A 16,830-nucleotide genomic window follows, 5' to 3' on the forward strand; every position below is an offset into this window, starting at 1 on the left:
AAGAGAGAGATTGTTATAGCGTACAGAGAGATAGAGAGAGGCTTGTTGGTTGAAACCGCGGCAGCTGTACGCTCTGCGAGTAAGACCTACGGACAGAGCAGGTCTACATCGCGCCTCCGAGACCTTGGGGCCCAGGAGATATATATGACGTGTCGTTCATCGTTCACAGATTGAACGACGAGGAACATGGGGCTGGATTGTACGATATAATACTCAGTATCCCTTCGAAGGAATCATATAACTTGCGCTCCACCCCCGGAGAGCGGGGGTGAAGGAAGCCAAACGGTGAATGGGCTGTATGGTCTTATGAAGGGTAGGCGCGCCCGACAGTCAGGCGCATCTGCCGAGTATCGTGAACGACCGGGTCTGCTAACCTCCGGAGACCATCCTCAGCTTGGGATGCTCATAGTTTTGTGCAAACGCGCTCTGCAGGAGATCCTGGTGTGCACCTGAGGTCTAGCGTGGGGGACGGTGGTTGTTCGTCCGCAACTCGCTTTCATCAGGCGAGGATGAGAGGAGACACTGCAGAAACGGGTCAGAGTGGCGCTCAGATGGATCAGCTGTCTCTGGCGCTGCGGGGGTTCAGTCTCAGGCGGGTAGGGTAGGCTGTCCTGCAGGGGGATGGGCGGGGGGCGTGAAACTCGTAGCTCTGGCCCTACGCTCTGAGCCAGATGGACGTTGGTGGAAATTGCTGAGGCCCCTGGGCTTGCTGATATGCCCAGGGCTCAGAAGCCCCACTGCTGCGGACCATGTTACTGGTGACCCTCAGGCAGAGGGAGCAGACGGACCTGTCACGTCCAGGTAGGATGCTGTCCGTCTTTGAGAGACTGAACCCTAGCGAGAGGGCCAGACGGGGGGGCGGAACGTGAAGTAGTGCGGTTCAAGCGCCCTCTGATGGTGACGGCTTCCTCGGTGGCCGGGGAGCGGTGCCGTGAGCTATACTGATGCCGGGATCTGGACCGGGACCTGCCACCAGCGCGGTGCCGGGAGGTCTGCCCAGAAGATCTGGACAACTTCGGTGCCGCGATCGTCTCCTGGAGTCGCGGTGCCGGTAGCGGAATGGCTGAGCCGGAGCGGTGCCGGGGAGTACCGGGAACCGACGTGAAGATGATCGGCAGCCGCGAGTACGACCGGTGGCCGCGGGGAAGCGGTCGGGACTGGCGAGCGGCACCGTCGAACCAGACCTCCCTCGGGACCGGGGATCGGTGCCGTGAACGGGATAGGTGCCGGAACCGGAGAATCCGGGGACGGTGGCTCCATCGGGGTCGGCTTGCCCTTGGAAAGTACAACCGCATACCCGGCGGTGCCAGGGGTTGGGGGCTGCCCAGGCTCGTCAGGCAATAAGTCCCTTCCGCGAGAATGTCTCGGGCGTAGATGGGATAACAACTCTACCCACCAGATCTTGGCGGGAGCTAAGAGGGACGGACTCGCGGAACCCGCCGGGTCCCAGAGTCAACGAGCCTGGCACGGCCGGCGCGTCCGCGTCGGCATCTGGTGCTCCTTCCGGGGCTGCTTAGCCGGGTAGAGGATGAGGAGGGCCTCTTCCCAGGAGCCCGGTGCCGGAGAAGGGCGGTCCCGCTGCGCCTTTCGCGGTTCCGGAGGGATCCGGTGCCGGAGCCGACGCTCGTGCCGAGGGGCGCGGGGTGAAGTGCCGCTTTCCATAAGGAGAGTCCCGGAGGCACTGGTCTCGCTCCTTCTTAGTGTGCAGCCGGAAGGCTTTTGCAGGAATGCGGCACTTCTTCCGAGACGTGTGATTCCCCCAGGCACTTAAGCAGGCGTCATGGGGGATCACTGGTGGGGCATCAGTTTTTTTACAAAAGCCGAGTCACGATTTGAATCCCCGGCGAACAGGCATCAGTCCGGCGCCGGGCGCGGGAGAGGGCTAAGCCCGAACCCGCTAAACTAACTACTATAATATTATATATACACACAACAACTATAAGCTATAACTAACAACTATATATAGCTAAGTAAACCAGAAATAACTCTAACTGTAACGATAACAAGAAGAAGCTAGGACGTGGAGGTCAGCTATGCCGGCGCTCACAGTTCCAGACGACCGACAAGGCGGTAAGAAGGAACTGAGGAGTGGGCGGGCCGGCAGGGGTATATATTACCCGCCATGGCGGCACCACTCTAGGGGGCGACCTGCCAGCCCGCTGGAGTTGCTAGGGTAAAAGTTCTCCGACGAACGTGCACGTGCGGCGCGTACACCTGCTGGAATGGATATGAGCAAGCACTCGAAGAAGAACTCACTGTTACACAGATACAGCAGAGCACTCTCTTGAGGGTGGATGTTAGTTGATAGTTACTGTGTTAGCAATATTAGTTATAGATGAAAGAGGTGGTGATGGTACCAGCCTCTGGGAGTTTCTGTTTGTGATCCCAAATATAGTTAATGAAGCAATGCCATGAACTCCTCAGATTGTATCAGCCAAAGACATGAAGAAGTTTAGTGGACAAAGGTTACTAAGAAATGAGTTTTGTTGCTGTGCATGGAGGGGAGGAAATGTCCCAATTCTCCGGAGGTGTAACTTCATTGAAATCAGTGAACTCAAGCCAGGGGACCAAAGTCTTCACATCAATAAATGGCTCGATTTCTGCTCAATACTGAAATTCCAAGGTCAGCAGGGCAACTGTTTCAGCCTCATATTCATTTGCACTGATCTGCCCTTGAAAGAGACATAACTATGTAAAACCATAGATGTTTCTAATTTCTTTTGTCACAGTCATGAACATTAGACCAAGGTCCACGCTCTGTATGAGGGCCTGATTTTCAGATTTCATTTATTATTTATATTCCAGTGGTTCCTAGAGGACTGAATGGATTGCAGGGCCCTATCATGTTAGGCACTATATGAACACATAGTAAGAGTCCACGCTCTGAAAAGGAATAGACAATATAACAAAAAGGTGGCCCAGGAAGTCCATCTTATTATAGGGACACTAAACAACCATAGATCCCATTGAGTGCAACCAGTGTTCAATAATTCTGAAAATCCAGGGTGATGTTATTTCAGCTATGGAGAAGGCATGCAACTAGTTCTTTTCCACTTCACTTTAGTGAAGATCTGGCAAAACTATAAGCCCACGGGCAAAATTCCTATTCAAGTCAGGGATACTGCAGAATAGCTACCAAATTAGACCTTAAGAAATCAAAGAGTGTGCAGTGCTACATAATAATAATAATTAAAAAATGACCGTATTTTTTTCTAAGAAACTCTGTGGTGTTGCCAGTCCCAACTTCAGGTTTCTGCTGCTGAGACTCCATGCAAATCCTTATACGCACAGATTTATTAAATTTTCTTTAAGGAACCCATTTTTATGTACTTATCACCTTCCAGGGAGCAATCCAAACCAGTGAGGGGTTGTGTCCCTGCCTACCCTGAAGCTCTGGGGTGTCTCACAATGCTTTGCTATTGTAGCTCCCAACCTCGGCCAGCGGGAAGGTCAGTCCCTGAGTGAGTGTGTATAGCTGCAGCCCTGGCCCAGGCGCTCTGACCCCAGCAGCCTGTCAGCAACACTCCAGTCACACACTGGCTTCCATCAGCCTGAGTTACTACTTGCAGGGTGAGCCCAACACACTCCCAGTCCCAAATTTTCCCCAAAACATGAGTTCTGCACTGTGCTGCCCTCTTCTGGGCAGTTCAGATATCAGAGGTCTGCTGCCCTGGTAAGGGGTCAATATGCAACAGTTTGCTACTTCACCTGGAGTTACCCAAACCATTCAGTTGAAACACAACATTGGATTAGTTTTGATTAAAAAATAAACCAAATGTAACTACAGAGAGAGACAGAGATTTTCAGTGAGTACAAATATATGTTATTAAAGTCAGAAATGGTTACAAGAGGCAAAGATACAACACTTTATAGTAGCAAAACTTAACAAGCTAGACTAGGTTCAAGGGAAAATCCTTGCTACATGTTCCCAGCAACAGAGCTGACCAAATTCTCAGGCCAGAATCCCTCTCAAAGTCAAAGGGCTGGTTCCTTGGTCATCTTAGGTGATCGAGAAAGAGGAAGTGTGAGCACTTGAGCAGGCTTGGGCAGCTTTTGCCCCTCACTTTCATCATCCATTTTCCATTTTCCAGAGGGTTTCCCCTAGATAAAGCTCATTCCAGCTGTGAGGACGGAGACATGGAGTCTCATGGTTCCATATTGTCGTTTGCTAAAATGCAGCTCAAGCTGTTCCTGCCCCTCTTCGTTGCCGAAGAATGGCCACTTGACTGGCAACTGCCAATCAACTTTGATGACACCTGTCTGGAGATTCCCACTTGTTGTTGTCTTTGAGAACCCAGTTTACCTCTTCCCAGATTTGTCTGCTAAACACATTGTCGTCATAATTTCAGCTTATGTCCACAACTCTCAATACGCATTTCACACAGGCATTACGCAAGACTACTGATGATCAGTGTGTTACTAGTTTTTCAGTCCTACCTCACAAAGCATGCTTTGCACAAAGGTTCTTACAATAATGTATAGGGTGTGAATACAAGGGTGACTTTGGTGACAGCGCTCCACTCTGCTAGTAAGGCACAGCATTCAGCCGAGGGTAGTGGAATGGTCAGAAAGCTCCTGAAGGCATTGATTCTCATGCAGAAGCAGACACACTATGCCATGCTTTTGACAAGATGCAGTATGTTCTGCCCCTGCTACCCAGAGCGATAAGGATGGCAGGTAGAAGGCAGCTGGTTACATGCCTCTGTCTCCTCCCAGCAGTCTAGGACTGACAGAGGGGGCACTCTCACACCATCCTTCGCTTACAGAAACTCCAGGCTGCCATGACTGACCTGACCCCAGCATCCAGGGATCTCAAAGGAAGCATAACGTCCTTTTTGTGCCTCCTATTAACCCTTTTGCAATGTGCTGAATGTTTTTTTTCCATTGCATAAGATCTGGCCCCAAATGTTGCTCTTTCCTCTTTGGCAAGGATTTATATATATGTATTTAATTTCTGTTCTTTAGGTAGCACTGGCCATTCTAGTCCTGTCCTTTGCTTCCCAGTACAGCCCTGCCATCGCAGCAGTAGGGTTGAGCTGCTTAGTATGTGTATAATCCCTCTGCTAGCGCCACAATATCACAGCCCTAAAAACATGAAGGTCACATGTAATGTGGGATTTAGTGAGAAAGACAGACAGACTGACAGTGCAGTTTTTAAAAATCTATTTCAAGGCCAGAGGACCGTTTCTTTCTCTTTACTATAGACTTTGTATAAAAAAAAGCACAAGCAGCCCAGGCTGCCTTTCACCCAGACTGTAAAGACCAAGCCTAGCATGAGTTCAATTACGGAAGCTGCCTATATTACTCGCTGGTTTCCCTTCTCACCTCTGTATCTCCACCCAGTCTCTACATTAGATAGACAGCAGGTACTTTCTGCCTTGACTTTAATTTATAAGCAGAGGGACCAGAGTAATGAATTTACCTGTTTGTTAAAGGGTACAGTATGGACAGACTCACTGTGTCACTACGGTGTGACACTTTGATAGATTATATTGCTGCAGTCCAAGGGCAAATGAACATATACAGCTAAAATTTCCCAGCTGGTTATTTCATTAGACACACATTTGGACAATTACTAAGGAGATGTGCTAACAATCTTGCACTAGCAAAGAGACTGACTAGAGCACAATAGATCTTTCCTATCTCCAGTGGTACAAGCACAGAATCAAAGTAAAGCGGACTCGATTCTGAGCTCAGTCACACTGATGTAAATCCAGAGCAATATTTTGAATTCTCCTGATTCACTCCAGATTTACATTAATGAAACAGATCATCATCAGGCCCAGTATTTCTTGCTAATGAACTGTGATCTATTTCAAACACTGTTCAAGTACATAAGGGGTTGTTTTAAAGAGGAGGGTGATCAATTGTTCTCCTTATCCGCTGAGGACTGGCCAAGTAGTAACGGGCTTAAACTGCAGCAAGGGAGATTTAGTTTAGACATTGGAAAAAAAATCTCAGTTCTCAGGGTGGTTAAGCACTGGAATAAATTGTCTAAGGAGGTTGTGGAATCTCTGTCATCGAGGTTTCGAGGACAGGTTAGACAAATAACTGTAAAGGATGTTCTATGCAGGGGACAGGACTAGATGACCTCTCGAGGTCCCTTCCAGTCCTACATTTCTTTGATACATACATAAAACCTCAGCGTATAGTGAAAGGAAATTCAGTGTATCACACTCCTGCCAATTGTTGTGCAAATCAAATTACCTTGAAGTATATCTGATGTTTTAAGAGGATTAACAAGTATGTGGGGACCAGTACATTTGAAAAACTGTTTAGGCTCTCAGCAATATTTTATTTAGCACCAAAGTAAAATTACAGCATATAAAATGTGGGCCCAAGAAGAAGGAAAAACTTCCCAGGAAAAACTATTCTGTCCTTTCCAGTATCACCACTTGATAAGCACGTGATGGAAACATTTGGTTACATTATACTGGATGGCATTTTTACTTGTTGAGTGTCCTGTTCCAGTGGAAAATACAGAACATTGAAATAGCTCCTGGACTCCATTCCTTTGTGCCAGCGCAGCTGCTTTTCTTTTATTGCTGAAAACTTGTACTAAGTTAAGTTTGCACACAGGGCTGCAGAGAGACAAAGGAAATGGCCAATGGTGTGAAGAGATGCTGCCCAGGGGCATTTAACTGCATAAACGTCTCCCATTTCCTACTTGGTGACCTTCACCTCAGGCGGGATCTGGAAGAGCAATCTTTCACAACATATTTCAGGGCATGGCTACACCTGCAGATGTAGGGCGCTGTGAGTTAAACCCGTCTTCGAAGAGTGCAGCAGAGAAAGCGCTGCAGTCTGTTCACCCTGACAGCTTCAAGCGCACTGGCATGGCCACACTTAGGGCACTTGCAGCGGCATTGAGAGTGGTGCATTATGGGCAGCTATCCCAGCATGCCAGTGGCTGCAACGTGCTTTTCAAATGGAGAGGGGGTGGGGTGGAGTGTGACAAGGAGTGTGTTGTGTGTATGTGGGGGGAGAGAGAGTGGGTTTTGGGGGGGCTGAGAGCATGTCAGCATGCTGTCTTGTAAGTTCAGACAGCAGCAGACCCCCCCTGCCCCCCGCCCTCTCTCTCTCTCACACACACACAGCATTCCACAGTGCTGGCTGCTTTGTCCCGGAGCAGATAAGCAGCCGGCTGTCAGAAATGGAGCTTTGAAAGGGCATATCCACATTCCTGCAGCGATTCAAAAACAATGACAAGACTGGCCACTTGACTTAAAGGGATTATGGGACGTTTCCAGAGGCCGATCAGAGCACCGTAACACAACACCTCGTCCACGCTGGTGCCGTGGTGCTCCAGCGGGGGGTGCAGCAAACGTTATTCCACTCGCCGAGGTGGAGAACCAGCAGCAGTCTAGCCGTGGAGTCAGAGGGCTCTACGTGCCTTGCCAGTGTGGACGGGGAGTATGCTAGGGCGCCCGGGGCTGCTTTAGCGTGCACTAACTCGCAAGTGTAGCCAAGCCCTTAAGTGTAATGTCTCCTGCTTGGGGACTCCTACCCACTTGCCTCTGGGCAAGGATGCTTCTTTTCCATCATCCTTTCTATCCTTGGATAAGGAGAGCCATGTTTACTGGAACCTCATGTAGCTCTGCTGGAGGGCAATACCAGATTTAAAAATGCATGGAGCCTCAGAGCGAAGGCTGTGGTCCCCCAAGGAACTCTATAAGTAGACCCCCACCCTTAAACTAATTGGAGCAATGCACCTAATGACACACATTGGACAGGGAAAAATACTGAAGGTGAGCAGCCCTGCCTAAGTTACTTTATTTAAACTCCCAAGGGACTGAGTTAACTGAAAATACACAAATGCAATGCAAATGGACTAATGCGGATACAACTCCCCTCACACACACACATCAATTTTTTGCCTGCACATCAGGGCTCCCTCCTAATCTACGCACTGTAAGACAGATAATAGTGCTGAGTACTTTAGGACAAATCCTCACTGTGAAGTGACCAATTTTTGGCCATTTCTTAGATGGTGGGGCCCACTGCAGTGGATAAAACAGTTCAGTGATTGTGCAATAAACTGCAACAGGGTAGAGACCCCATAGAAGCCACTGAGTCTCTGTGAATCTGCAAAGCTGAGAGGCCCGATACCATTCATCTTTGTCCCTTGCTGTCAGCATGAAGGAGATCCATCAGAGTTACTTTGTTCCTTGCTAGGGTGGGAAGCTTCAGTGGGCACATCTCTAACTTTAGGGCTGCCTCCTTTTACCGTTCCTCCCCTTGGGAGGGGGAAGGGAAATCCTTGTGTTGTGATTTTTTTCCACAAGGATTCTGGTGAGCAGCCAATCCCAGCCAATCATGAGAAGCTAAGGCAACAGGAACCAAAGGGTATGGGTCCAGGAGAAGGCTAGAGGTGAGGGGCAGTCGTTATCCTGGTTTTACTGTTGAAATGGGGCTGTACTTATATGAGCCCCAAGGCTCTGCAGGGAAAGACTGGCATGGCCCTTACACCCTGTGGGATGGGGTAGCTTGGTGGGTTACACAAGCAATTGATGCATTTAAGAGCAAATGTCAAAAGAGTGCACAACAGACCCCAAACCTGCACTCTCCAGTGTGAACTGAGTATCCATGTGGCCTTTAACATATTTATCTCCATACACCCAAGGGAGGAATGGAAGTGCTACTATCCCCATTTTACAGATGGGGAACCGAGGCAGAGAGACACTAATTGACATGCCCAAGGTCACTCAGGAATTTTTGGTGGAGCAAGGAAGTAAACCCAGGACTCTGGCTAATGGCCTAAGCACTGGATCATTCTCCCAGGTCATGCGTATGGCAGGAGTGTAGATTTTGCTGTATTTGAGTATAGAGTGGTATCCCGAGAAGGTGGTTGGGACATTAACTGGGGGCTTTTGAAACCGCACTAGAAAGCATGCTGACCAATTCTGCACTAGCAGGAAAGTGGACTAGATAATCTAAATGGCCTTTTCCATCTTTGACTGCCATGATTCCTTTGCAATGCACGGCACATTTCCTACCAGAATGTCATGATGCTGAAGAGGCTTACAAGGCCTGAATGACTTAGTGCTCACAGTATAAACCTGTACCACAAAGACAGTCCCTGTCCTAGGAAATTCACAATCTAGGAGTTCGACAATACACAATATGGGAATAAACACACATACATGGGGTGGGCAGATAGCAATGGAACAGTAAGGATGGGTGCGTTTGCATAAGATAGTAGTCGTGTGGGGTTCAGTATTCACAGTGGCCACATGAAAAACGCCTATTCCTTTACACATCTGATGCAGTTGACTTAAAAACCACTGACAAGGAGAATTTTGCCTGGGTATGAACTGAGGAATTGGACTAGAACGTTTAGTTATATGGAATCGGTTGTATCCCAGGATGGGACATTAAGTTTCATTCAGCTTGGCCAGAGAGGTGATTTGGTCCCACATACAGGTTGTTTTTATGTCCGAAAGAACTGGATTGTATGCCACTAGATACATTGCACTTCCTCACACCTCTCTCCTCACACACCTACACACTGCAGAAAAAGCAAAATTAATGAGTTATTACGTAATTCCCAAAGTTTCACCAAAATATCACTTTCTATTTAGAACACAGAATCATCCAAGAATAAATGGTACAGAATTACCGATTTAAAAGCACTGAAGTTTCTTTATCTCAGACAAATTTAATACTATTATCATTATAAAAAGAACATTGCAGTTCATGTTAACACACACACACACACACACACACACACACACACTTTTCTTCTCCATACCTAGAAGATCATTATGAAATCCATGCTTTCCCTATTTTTATTCAAATTCTCACTTGCTAATATCAGAATAAAATGAATAGGAATCTAAACAAAGACATTTAAAAAAAAACACCTCACCCAAAGACTTTTGATATACTCCTGGCCTCTCATAACCAGGTTCTTCTGTTTTGAAGGTGCTGGGAGAAACAACATCAGCTGGTACATATAGTGTAGTGGTCTTTTGTTTTTAAATCTCTAATATAAACCAGAGCTTTCCCATCGAACATAATAACCATAGTATTAGTAATTTGTAGTTTGAGAGGCATGGGAGAGAGACTTTGTTACTTATCTCTCGGCTATCTGAGAGCTTGTGCCAACAACATCCACTGAAGTCAAGTGGATGAATTCCACTGAGTTTAATAGGGAACGGATTGGGGCTTGAGAGGGGTAGTTGCTGAGAAGTCTATAGATCTGTGGGAAGCAAGGCCCAGCTTTCGCAGTCCATCTCTATTCAGCAAAACATGGGCTTAGCTCCCACTGATGCTAATGCTGATCATGCGCTTAAATGTTTTGCTGAACTGTGGCCCAAGTGGGTGAGCCAAAGCCCACTGGAATCAATGAGAACCTTTACATTGACTTCAGTGGGCTTTGGATCAGGCCCTTACATATGCAAGATGGGACACAAACAGGGCCAACCAAAGGATTCAGGGGGCCTGGGGCAAAGCAGGGGAGCTGCAGCACACGTATTCATCTGGCAGCGGTCCAGGTCTTCGGTGGCATTTCGGAAGTGGGGGGGGGCCCTTCAGTTGCTCCGCATCTTCGGCAGCACTGAAGGGCCCCCTGCCGCCGAAGACTTGGACTGCTGCCGGGCCAGGGCTTGCACGGCCCCTGCGGGGCCTGGAGCAAATTGTCCCTCTTCCTCACACCCCCGCCCCCCCCGGGGCAGCCCTGGACACAAAACACAGCTAAAACAACTGAGCACACTCAGCACGGTTAGTGAGGCATTGTATTACCAGTGGGTCTCAAAGCTGGGCCTGAAGAGTTGGCAGGCAGCAAACACTTCCAAGCTGCCAACCGTCTGCAGCTATAACCAGCTTGTATTCCCCCACCAGCGACCTGCTGTGGATAGAGATTGCAGGAAGTCCCACCTCAAGGAGTCTGACAGGCAGCAGCCTCATAGCTCCTGCGTCTGCATGGCTCCCACCCTATATAAATCCAAAGGGCATTCCAGGAAGTGCCCAGGCAACAGCACAGATCTCCTGTAGCTGCCACGACAATAGAGGCTCTTGAACGACCTCAGCTTGATTCAGACCTCACCTTCTGGCCTGGACCCTGAAACCTGACTCAGACTCTGACACTTAGTATGCACCTCAGGCTGGAAGCTGCCTACGAACTCCTCCATTACTTGCAACCTCAGGTTTGACTTTGCTCCTCTCTGCCGTTGGCAGCATGCTGACAGGCACAGACTGTCCAGAGTGCTCTTCCAACATTCCCCAATAAACACACCCTCCTCCAAGGACTCCACAAACAATCCAGTGCCCAAATGAAGTTGAAAATCATGTTTCTGGTTTCTAAATGGATTAAACAAGGCTCTCCAAGGTTGCGTCATCACGGGGAATTCCAGGGTGGAGGACAAGGCACACGAATCACAGATTTACCATTACCAAGGGGAATAGACTGGAGAAGGCAGGAATATGAACATCTTAGCAGCTTCAAAAAGTCTAAAAACAGATTTTCATTAGGAATATTTCTAGTTAAGCTCTCTCTAGTTAAGCAACCCCCAGAGTCCATGCTCCTCAGCCAGTGCCCTGCCCACCAGAACAAGATCATTGCATTTATTTTGCGTTCACTTTCCCATTTGGGGGTCTAGAGACCACTTTCCCCCCAAGGTCCTGCCACATTACATTCAATCTCACACTCACAAGAGTTTTCCTGAGCACATCAGCAGCTGGACACGACTCCTCTTGCGCTCAGCAAAAAGTACACAGGAAGCTAATGTAGCTTTTCTTCCTCTAAAAGCTGACCTCTTCTGTGGCACTGAAGTCTTAACGTATGAGAAGGAATTAGGCATTTGGGGTCTTTATTAAGGAGGGACTAGCCAGTCTCCTGTGGGGGTGATCTAGACCCATTGTGGCTTGCATAAGCATCTAGCCCATGGAGGGCCACTATTTCATTGGAAGAGCAGAGAGGAGAAAGTGGAAGCAGCAAGCAATACATTCAGCTACAGAGCTTTGGGGCAGAATCTTTAGCAACAAAAATCCACGTGGCTATTTGTCATGAGCTTTCATATATAAGGGATGTCCCAGTGCACCTCCGCATATCTGAGCTAAGTGTAAAAAGAACAGCTCTGCTAATCACAAATGGTTTCTTCAGCAAGAGACCATCAAAAATAAAAATGCCATATTAAAATAAGTGACTATATTATTAATTGGGAGGAGAATAGCAGCATTACCTTGAGGCCCCAACTGAGAGCAGCGACTCCTTGGCCAAGCTATGAACATACACATGGTTAGAGACAGTCCCTGTTTGGTTCATCTAAGTCAGGAATAACTGAGTGGGGTATAAGTCACTTTATTTAACAGTGAAAATAAGAACCAGCATTTTTAACTTGATTTGGTTTTTAGACTTGAAAATCTCTTAGGGAACATCTTATCTGTCACTTACAGACATGATAATGAATTAGTGTCCCCACCTCAAGTCAGACATCTTATTCTTTGATCACTAATGCACAGTGTTTGCAAAATAATTTATTTCCCCATTTTTTCTCCGAAATGTGACAGGATTTTATGGCAACACTGTTTATAATTCACAGATTGAGAATCTAAAAAGTTCCCGGTGAAAAGCGTGTTAACAGTTCCACATAGACCAAGACCCATGACCTTTATTTCTTATCTCACATCATGTCCATAAGTGAAATCAGTATGGGGGCCAATATTTATAGAAACACACTCTTCTACATGAGATATTTGTTCCTGCACTTAAAAAAAAGTAATGTTAGACATCCACAGAACAACACAAGTTCATTAAAAATTGACAACAGCATCATCATATACTTTTTAAATCAATGAGTAGCTTGTGTCATTTTTACTTATATGGTATCTGCATATTCTAATCATGAATTCTGGGAACCACAGAACCAAAACAGCAGGACTTTGACACACAGAATAATCAACAGACTCCTATTGCTATGAGGATACCAGGAAACAATGGAGTCATTTCCCCCCAAAAATGCATAAGAACGAAATAAGAATTTACTTACACTGCACAATGAGCTGCACCAATGCTTCTCTGGGTTTCACATTAAATCCATTGTACTGACTGGTCTGACATCTGTATGTTCCTGTCATCTCCCTAGACACATTCACTATCCTCAGTATTCCGTCATAGCTTTCCATCTGCATGGATCCATCTGGCATTGCAATCTCCTTATCAGCTCTGGACCAAAGAATTATAGGTTTGGGCTTTCCGGTCACCTGGCACTGTAGTTCTATAATGTCTCCTTCCCGGGTGACTAAAGGTGATTTTTCTTGTGGAACAGTCAGATTGGGCGGAACTTCAACGGGAAAGGGGGGGGAAAAGAGAAGGATTCTTGGTTAGTATTTACAGGAAAAGTAGTTGCAGAAATGAAGAAAATATACAGTGCTTTCACTAGTATTTTCATGAGATGAACTTCTGGTTACATGGCTTTCCAATGAAGTATGTTTGACCTTGCAAACTTGTTTTATCATAGAACTTACTACAGACCACGTATATAACACTCAAGTACTAAGGACAACATTCATGTTGGATTCAGAAATCAAAACAAACTTTACGAATTTAAGGAAAAAAATGCTGTCACGACATTACCAGCAGAGGCTTTTCTTAATGCACATTTTAAACCTACAACCAACCCTGGGAAGGAACATTTGAACAGTTTTTTCCAACAAGGGTCATGTAATTCCTTGACTAGGAGCATGGCATAACAATGATAAGAAGAGGTGGCCAATGAAATCAGTGCTAGTGTACAAAATACATGATAACATTTCCACTTTTCCCTAGACAGCTTGTTCCCACGTGAAACAGTCTACCGGGGAAGGTGGGAGATCAGAAGTAAGTGCAGTTTGTAACCATATTCTCCTGTCACCAGTCCAGTTTGTCCTAGGAGCCTATTAACATTCACCAGAGCAGCCCGCAGTTAGCCCCATTAGAGATGGCACTTCTGCCTCTGTACTTTATGTAGCTACTTTTGATAAGTACAGAGCACTAAGATCATCAAAGGCTTCAAAAGAACATTTTTGCCATGTTCAATTATCGTCGCAATCTCCTCATGCCTATATTCATTTTGTAACCCAGTTTTTTCTTCTCTCTTAGCCATGGGCTTAAAACAGCACAAAATACAATTCCTGGAGTTGTGTGTGATTTCTAGACATGAACTGCCATATCTGGCACCACACAGTATTCTGTTTACTTCCATGGCTAACACCTCCGGGTGACAGCTTGCTTTGCAGTGGGTCCATTTAAATACAAACAAATGCAGTGTGAGGGGGGAAAACAACGTGATTGGGTGCAGAGCCATGCAATAAATACATTTATTGAGTTTCATTTGCCTGCCCACCCTCAGGAGACTATCCACCCCATGGGACTTGTTCTAACGCTTCAAATCTCTCAGCAACTTCCAACACCCACCGCTTCCTTTTAATCAGCCTACCAGAGAAATATTGCTTCTTTCCCCCTAAAACATCGACTTTTCAAAAAAAATCTACCCTGCCCCCAGCCAGGACTGGCAAGATTCAGTCTTGCACCAAATCTTCTGTCCATAAAAATGTGTCGCATCCAAACTTTGCCTCAGTGAAGGGGGCTGGACTAGAGAGCCTACTGAGATCCCTTCCAGCCTTACATTTCTATGATTTGTTGCTTCTATCTCACAGCCCCGCGGGGCCAGAAGTGGGACCTTTGTACCGGTGAGAAGGGGAGACAGAGCCCCATCATCCCCCTGGGATCCAGCACTCATTTCTAGGCCTGCAATATCCTTTGGTATCAGACTTTAAAACAGCGTCATTTTCAGGCACAGCAACGCTCTTTTAGACTATTTCACAGGCTTTAGTAACACACTCTGAACCCTGCCCAGTGAGACATGCCATAACTGAGGCAAATTGGTTTTACAGAAGGATATAAAACAATGAACCTGTACTGAAAAAGCAAATCTTTCTATAACACTGCTACAATATATTCTTGTGTAACAAGTGAGGCACACACCTACAACACAGGTGATGGTATTGGGCACAATGGCTTGATCGGGCATCATTTGGCAAATCCTGCATATCTCACTCAGAGCCTCGCTGGCCATGAGTACTGCAGTCATCCCAAGCTCACGGTGATGAAACCACGACACCCCCTGCCCACGTTGTGTTCTTTCACTCACAGGCACACAGTGAGAGCTTGTGTATGCATATACATGCCTACATAGTTTGTTGTTCTGTCTGTTTGCTGTCAGGAGCAGGCTGAGCAAGCTGACATGAAATGAAGGTTTCTCACTCAAAAAGAACAGAGATGGAAATACAACGGCTTGAGAAAAATATATCTGACACCTTTCCCTTTACACCAAATGCCACATACCGACATGGGAGAAAGGGAGAAAAATAGCATGTAACTCATGGCACAGCTGTCCCCAGTCCCCATACCTGTTATAGCAATGGAGGGGGTGGGGGGCGGTACGACAGTGTCATTCCTCCATGGAATCACCATGGCACAAATGCTTCGCCCAAAAAGAGGAGGAAGAAAACACAAATGGAATTTCTGACTCAGCAGAAACAAAACAGCACTCCAAGAATAAATCTTTTTCAGATACAATATTTATCAGCACACTCAGACCACATCTCACTCTCCTCCTGCCCACAGACACTACTGCAGCAAGAACAACAGCAGTAAATGATTTGTCAGTAGAAGTCAGGCAAGTTAACAAAAGCAGCCCAGCCCCAACAAACACATCTGTGCCCAGAATCTCAGACCCACAGAAATGCAGGGCTGGAAGGGAACTCAAGAGACATCAGGTTGTCTAGCCAGAAACTGAAGCAGGACCAAGTAAACCTAGACTATCCCTGACAGGTGTTTGTCCAGCCTGTTGTTAAAAACCTCGAATGATGAGGATTCCACAGTCCCCTGGTATGTAACCTAAATCTCCCTTGCTGCAGATTGAGCCAATTATATTTCGCCCTACCTTCAGCAGATATGGAGAACAACTGATGACGGTCTTCTGTATAAATTATATATTTGTGATCCTTTCCTGTAGGACTACGGCCTAGCCAGTTACACCTCATTCGGCACGTGATTTTTCCTTCCTAAATGTAGTACTTTGCAATTGTCTTTATTGAATTTCACCTTGTTGGTTTCAGACCAATTCTCCAGTGTGTCAATGTCATTTTAAATGATAATTCTGTCCACCAAGTTTTAGAGAACCCTCCCAGGTTAGTGTCATGTGCAAATTTGATAAGCATCATTTCAACTCTATTATCTCATTCATTAGAGAAAACAGTACATAGTACTGGATCCAAGGCAGACCCCTGTGGAACTCCAGTAGGTACATCCACCCAATATGGCATGGAACCATTGATAACTAGTTCTACCCATCCTAGTTTGTGGCCTGTTTGGTGAGTATTCCAAAGGTGGCTGAAGTATTTAATTTAAAGAGGCCAGAACAAAGTGGAAGAAAACAAAAGATATGAACATTTAGCTGGGCAATGATAGCCAAGAAGCATATGCAAAAGCATAAGAAAATTTACCCAAGAGATCTTAGATTTTAAGCTCAATAGGGACCATTTTTCGTGATGATTTTGTACAGCACCCAGCATAACGACATGCTGATCCCTGATTAGGGTTTCTAGATGATACCACAATTGTCATTCATAGGAGCAAAGACGGATACAGGAGACTAGTTGCACAGAGTGCTGATGGCGAGGACAAGAAGCTTGTGTTCAATGCAGCTATCAAGAGGACGCCAATGGAAAGATTTGGAGAGGGCACGAATGGAGTCAGAACAGTGTGCAAATTACTTGACCTCTATTTCAAGTGTCTAGTATGCACACATCACCCATAGCATCCAAGGACATGAGTTTCAAAGCACT

The 16,830-nt window shown here is 46.4% G+C and overlaps 1 protein-coding gene across 2 annotated transcripts in view; it reads right to left on the bottom strand.

The window, feature by feature from the left end:
* The window catches only part of MDGA2 (MAM domain containing glycosylphosphatidylinositol anchor 2), a 691,110-nt gene that overhangs the window by 236,970 nt on the left and 437,310 nt on the right, over nt 1–16,830 (bottom strand). For both annotated transcript variants that reach the window (XM_075065736.1, XM_075065735.1), the window contains exon 8: nt 12,990–13,283. In XM_075065736.1, the coding sequence (XP_074921837.1) occupies nt 12,990–13,283 (294 nt within the window). The remainder of the gene's footprint in view (nt 1–12,989; nt 13,284–16,830) is intronic.

Source organism: Chelonoidis abingdonii, chromosome 4 (genome assembly GCF_003597395.2).
Source record: "Chelonoidis abingdonii isolate Lonesome George chromosome 4, CheloAbing_2.0, whole genome shotgun sequence".
Lineage (NCBI taxonomy): Eukaryota > Metazoa > Chordata > Testudines > Testudinidae > Chelonoidis > Chelonoidis abingdonii.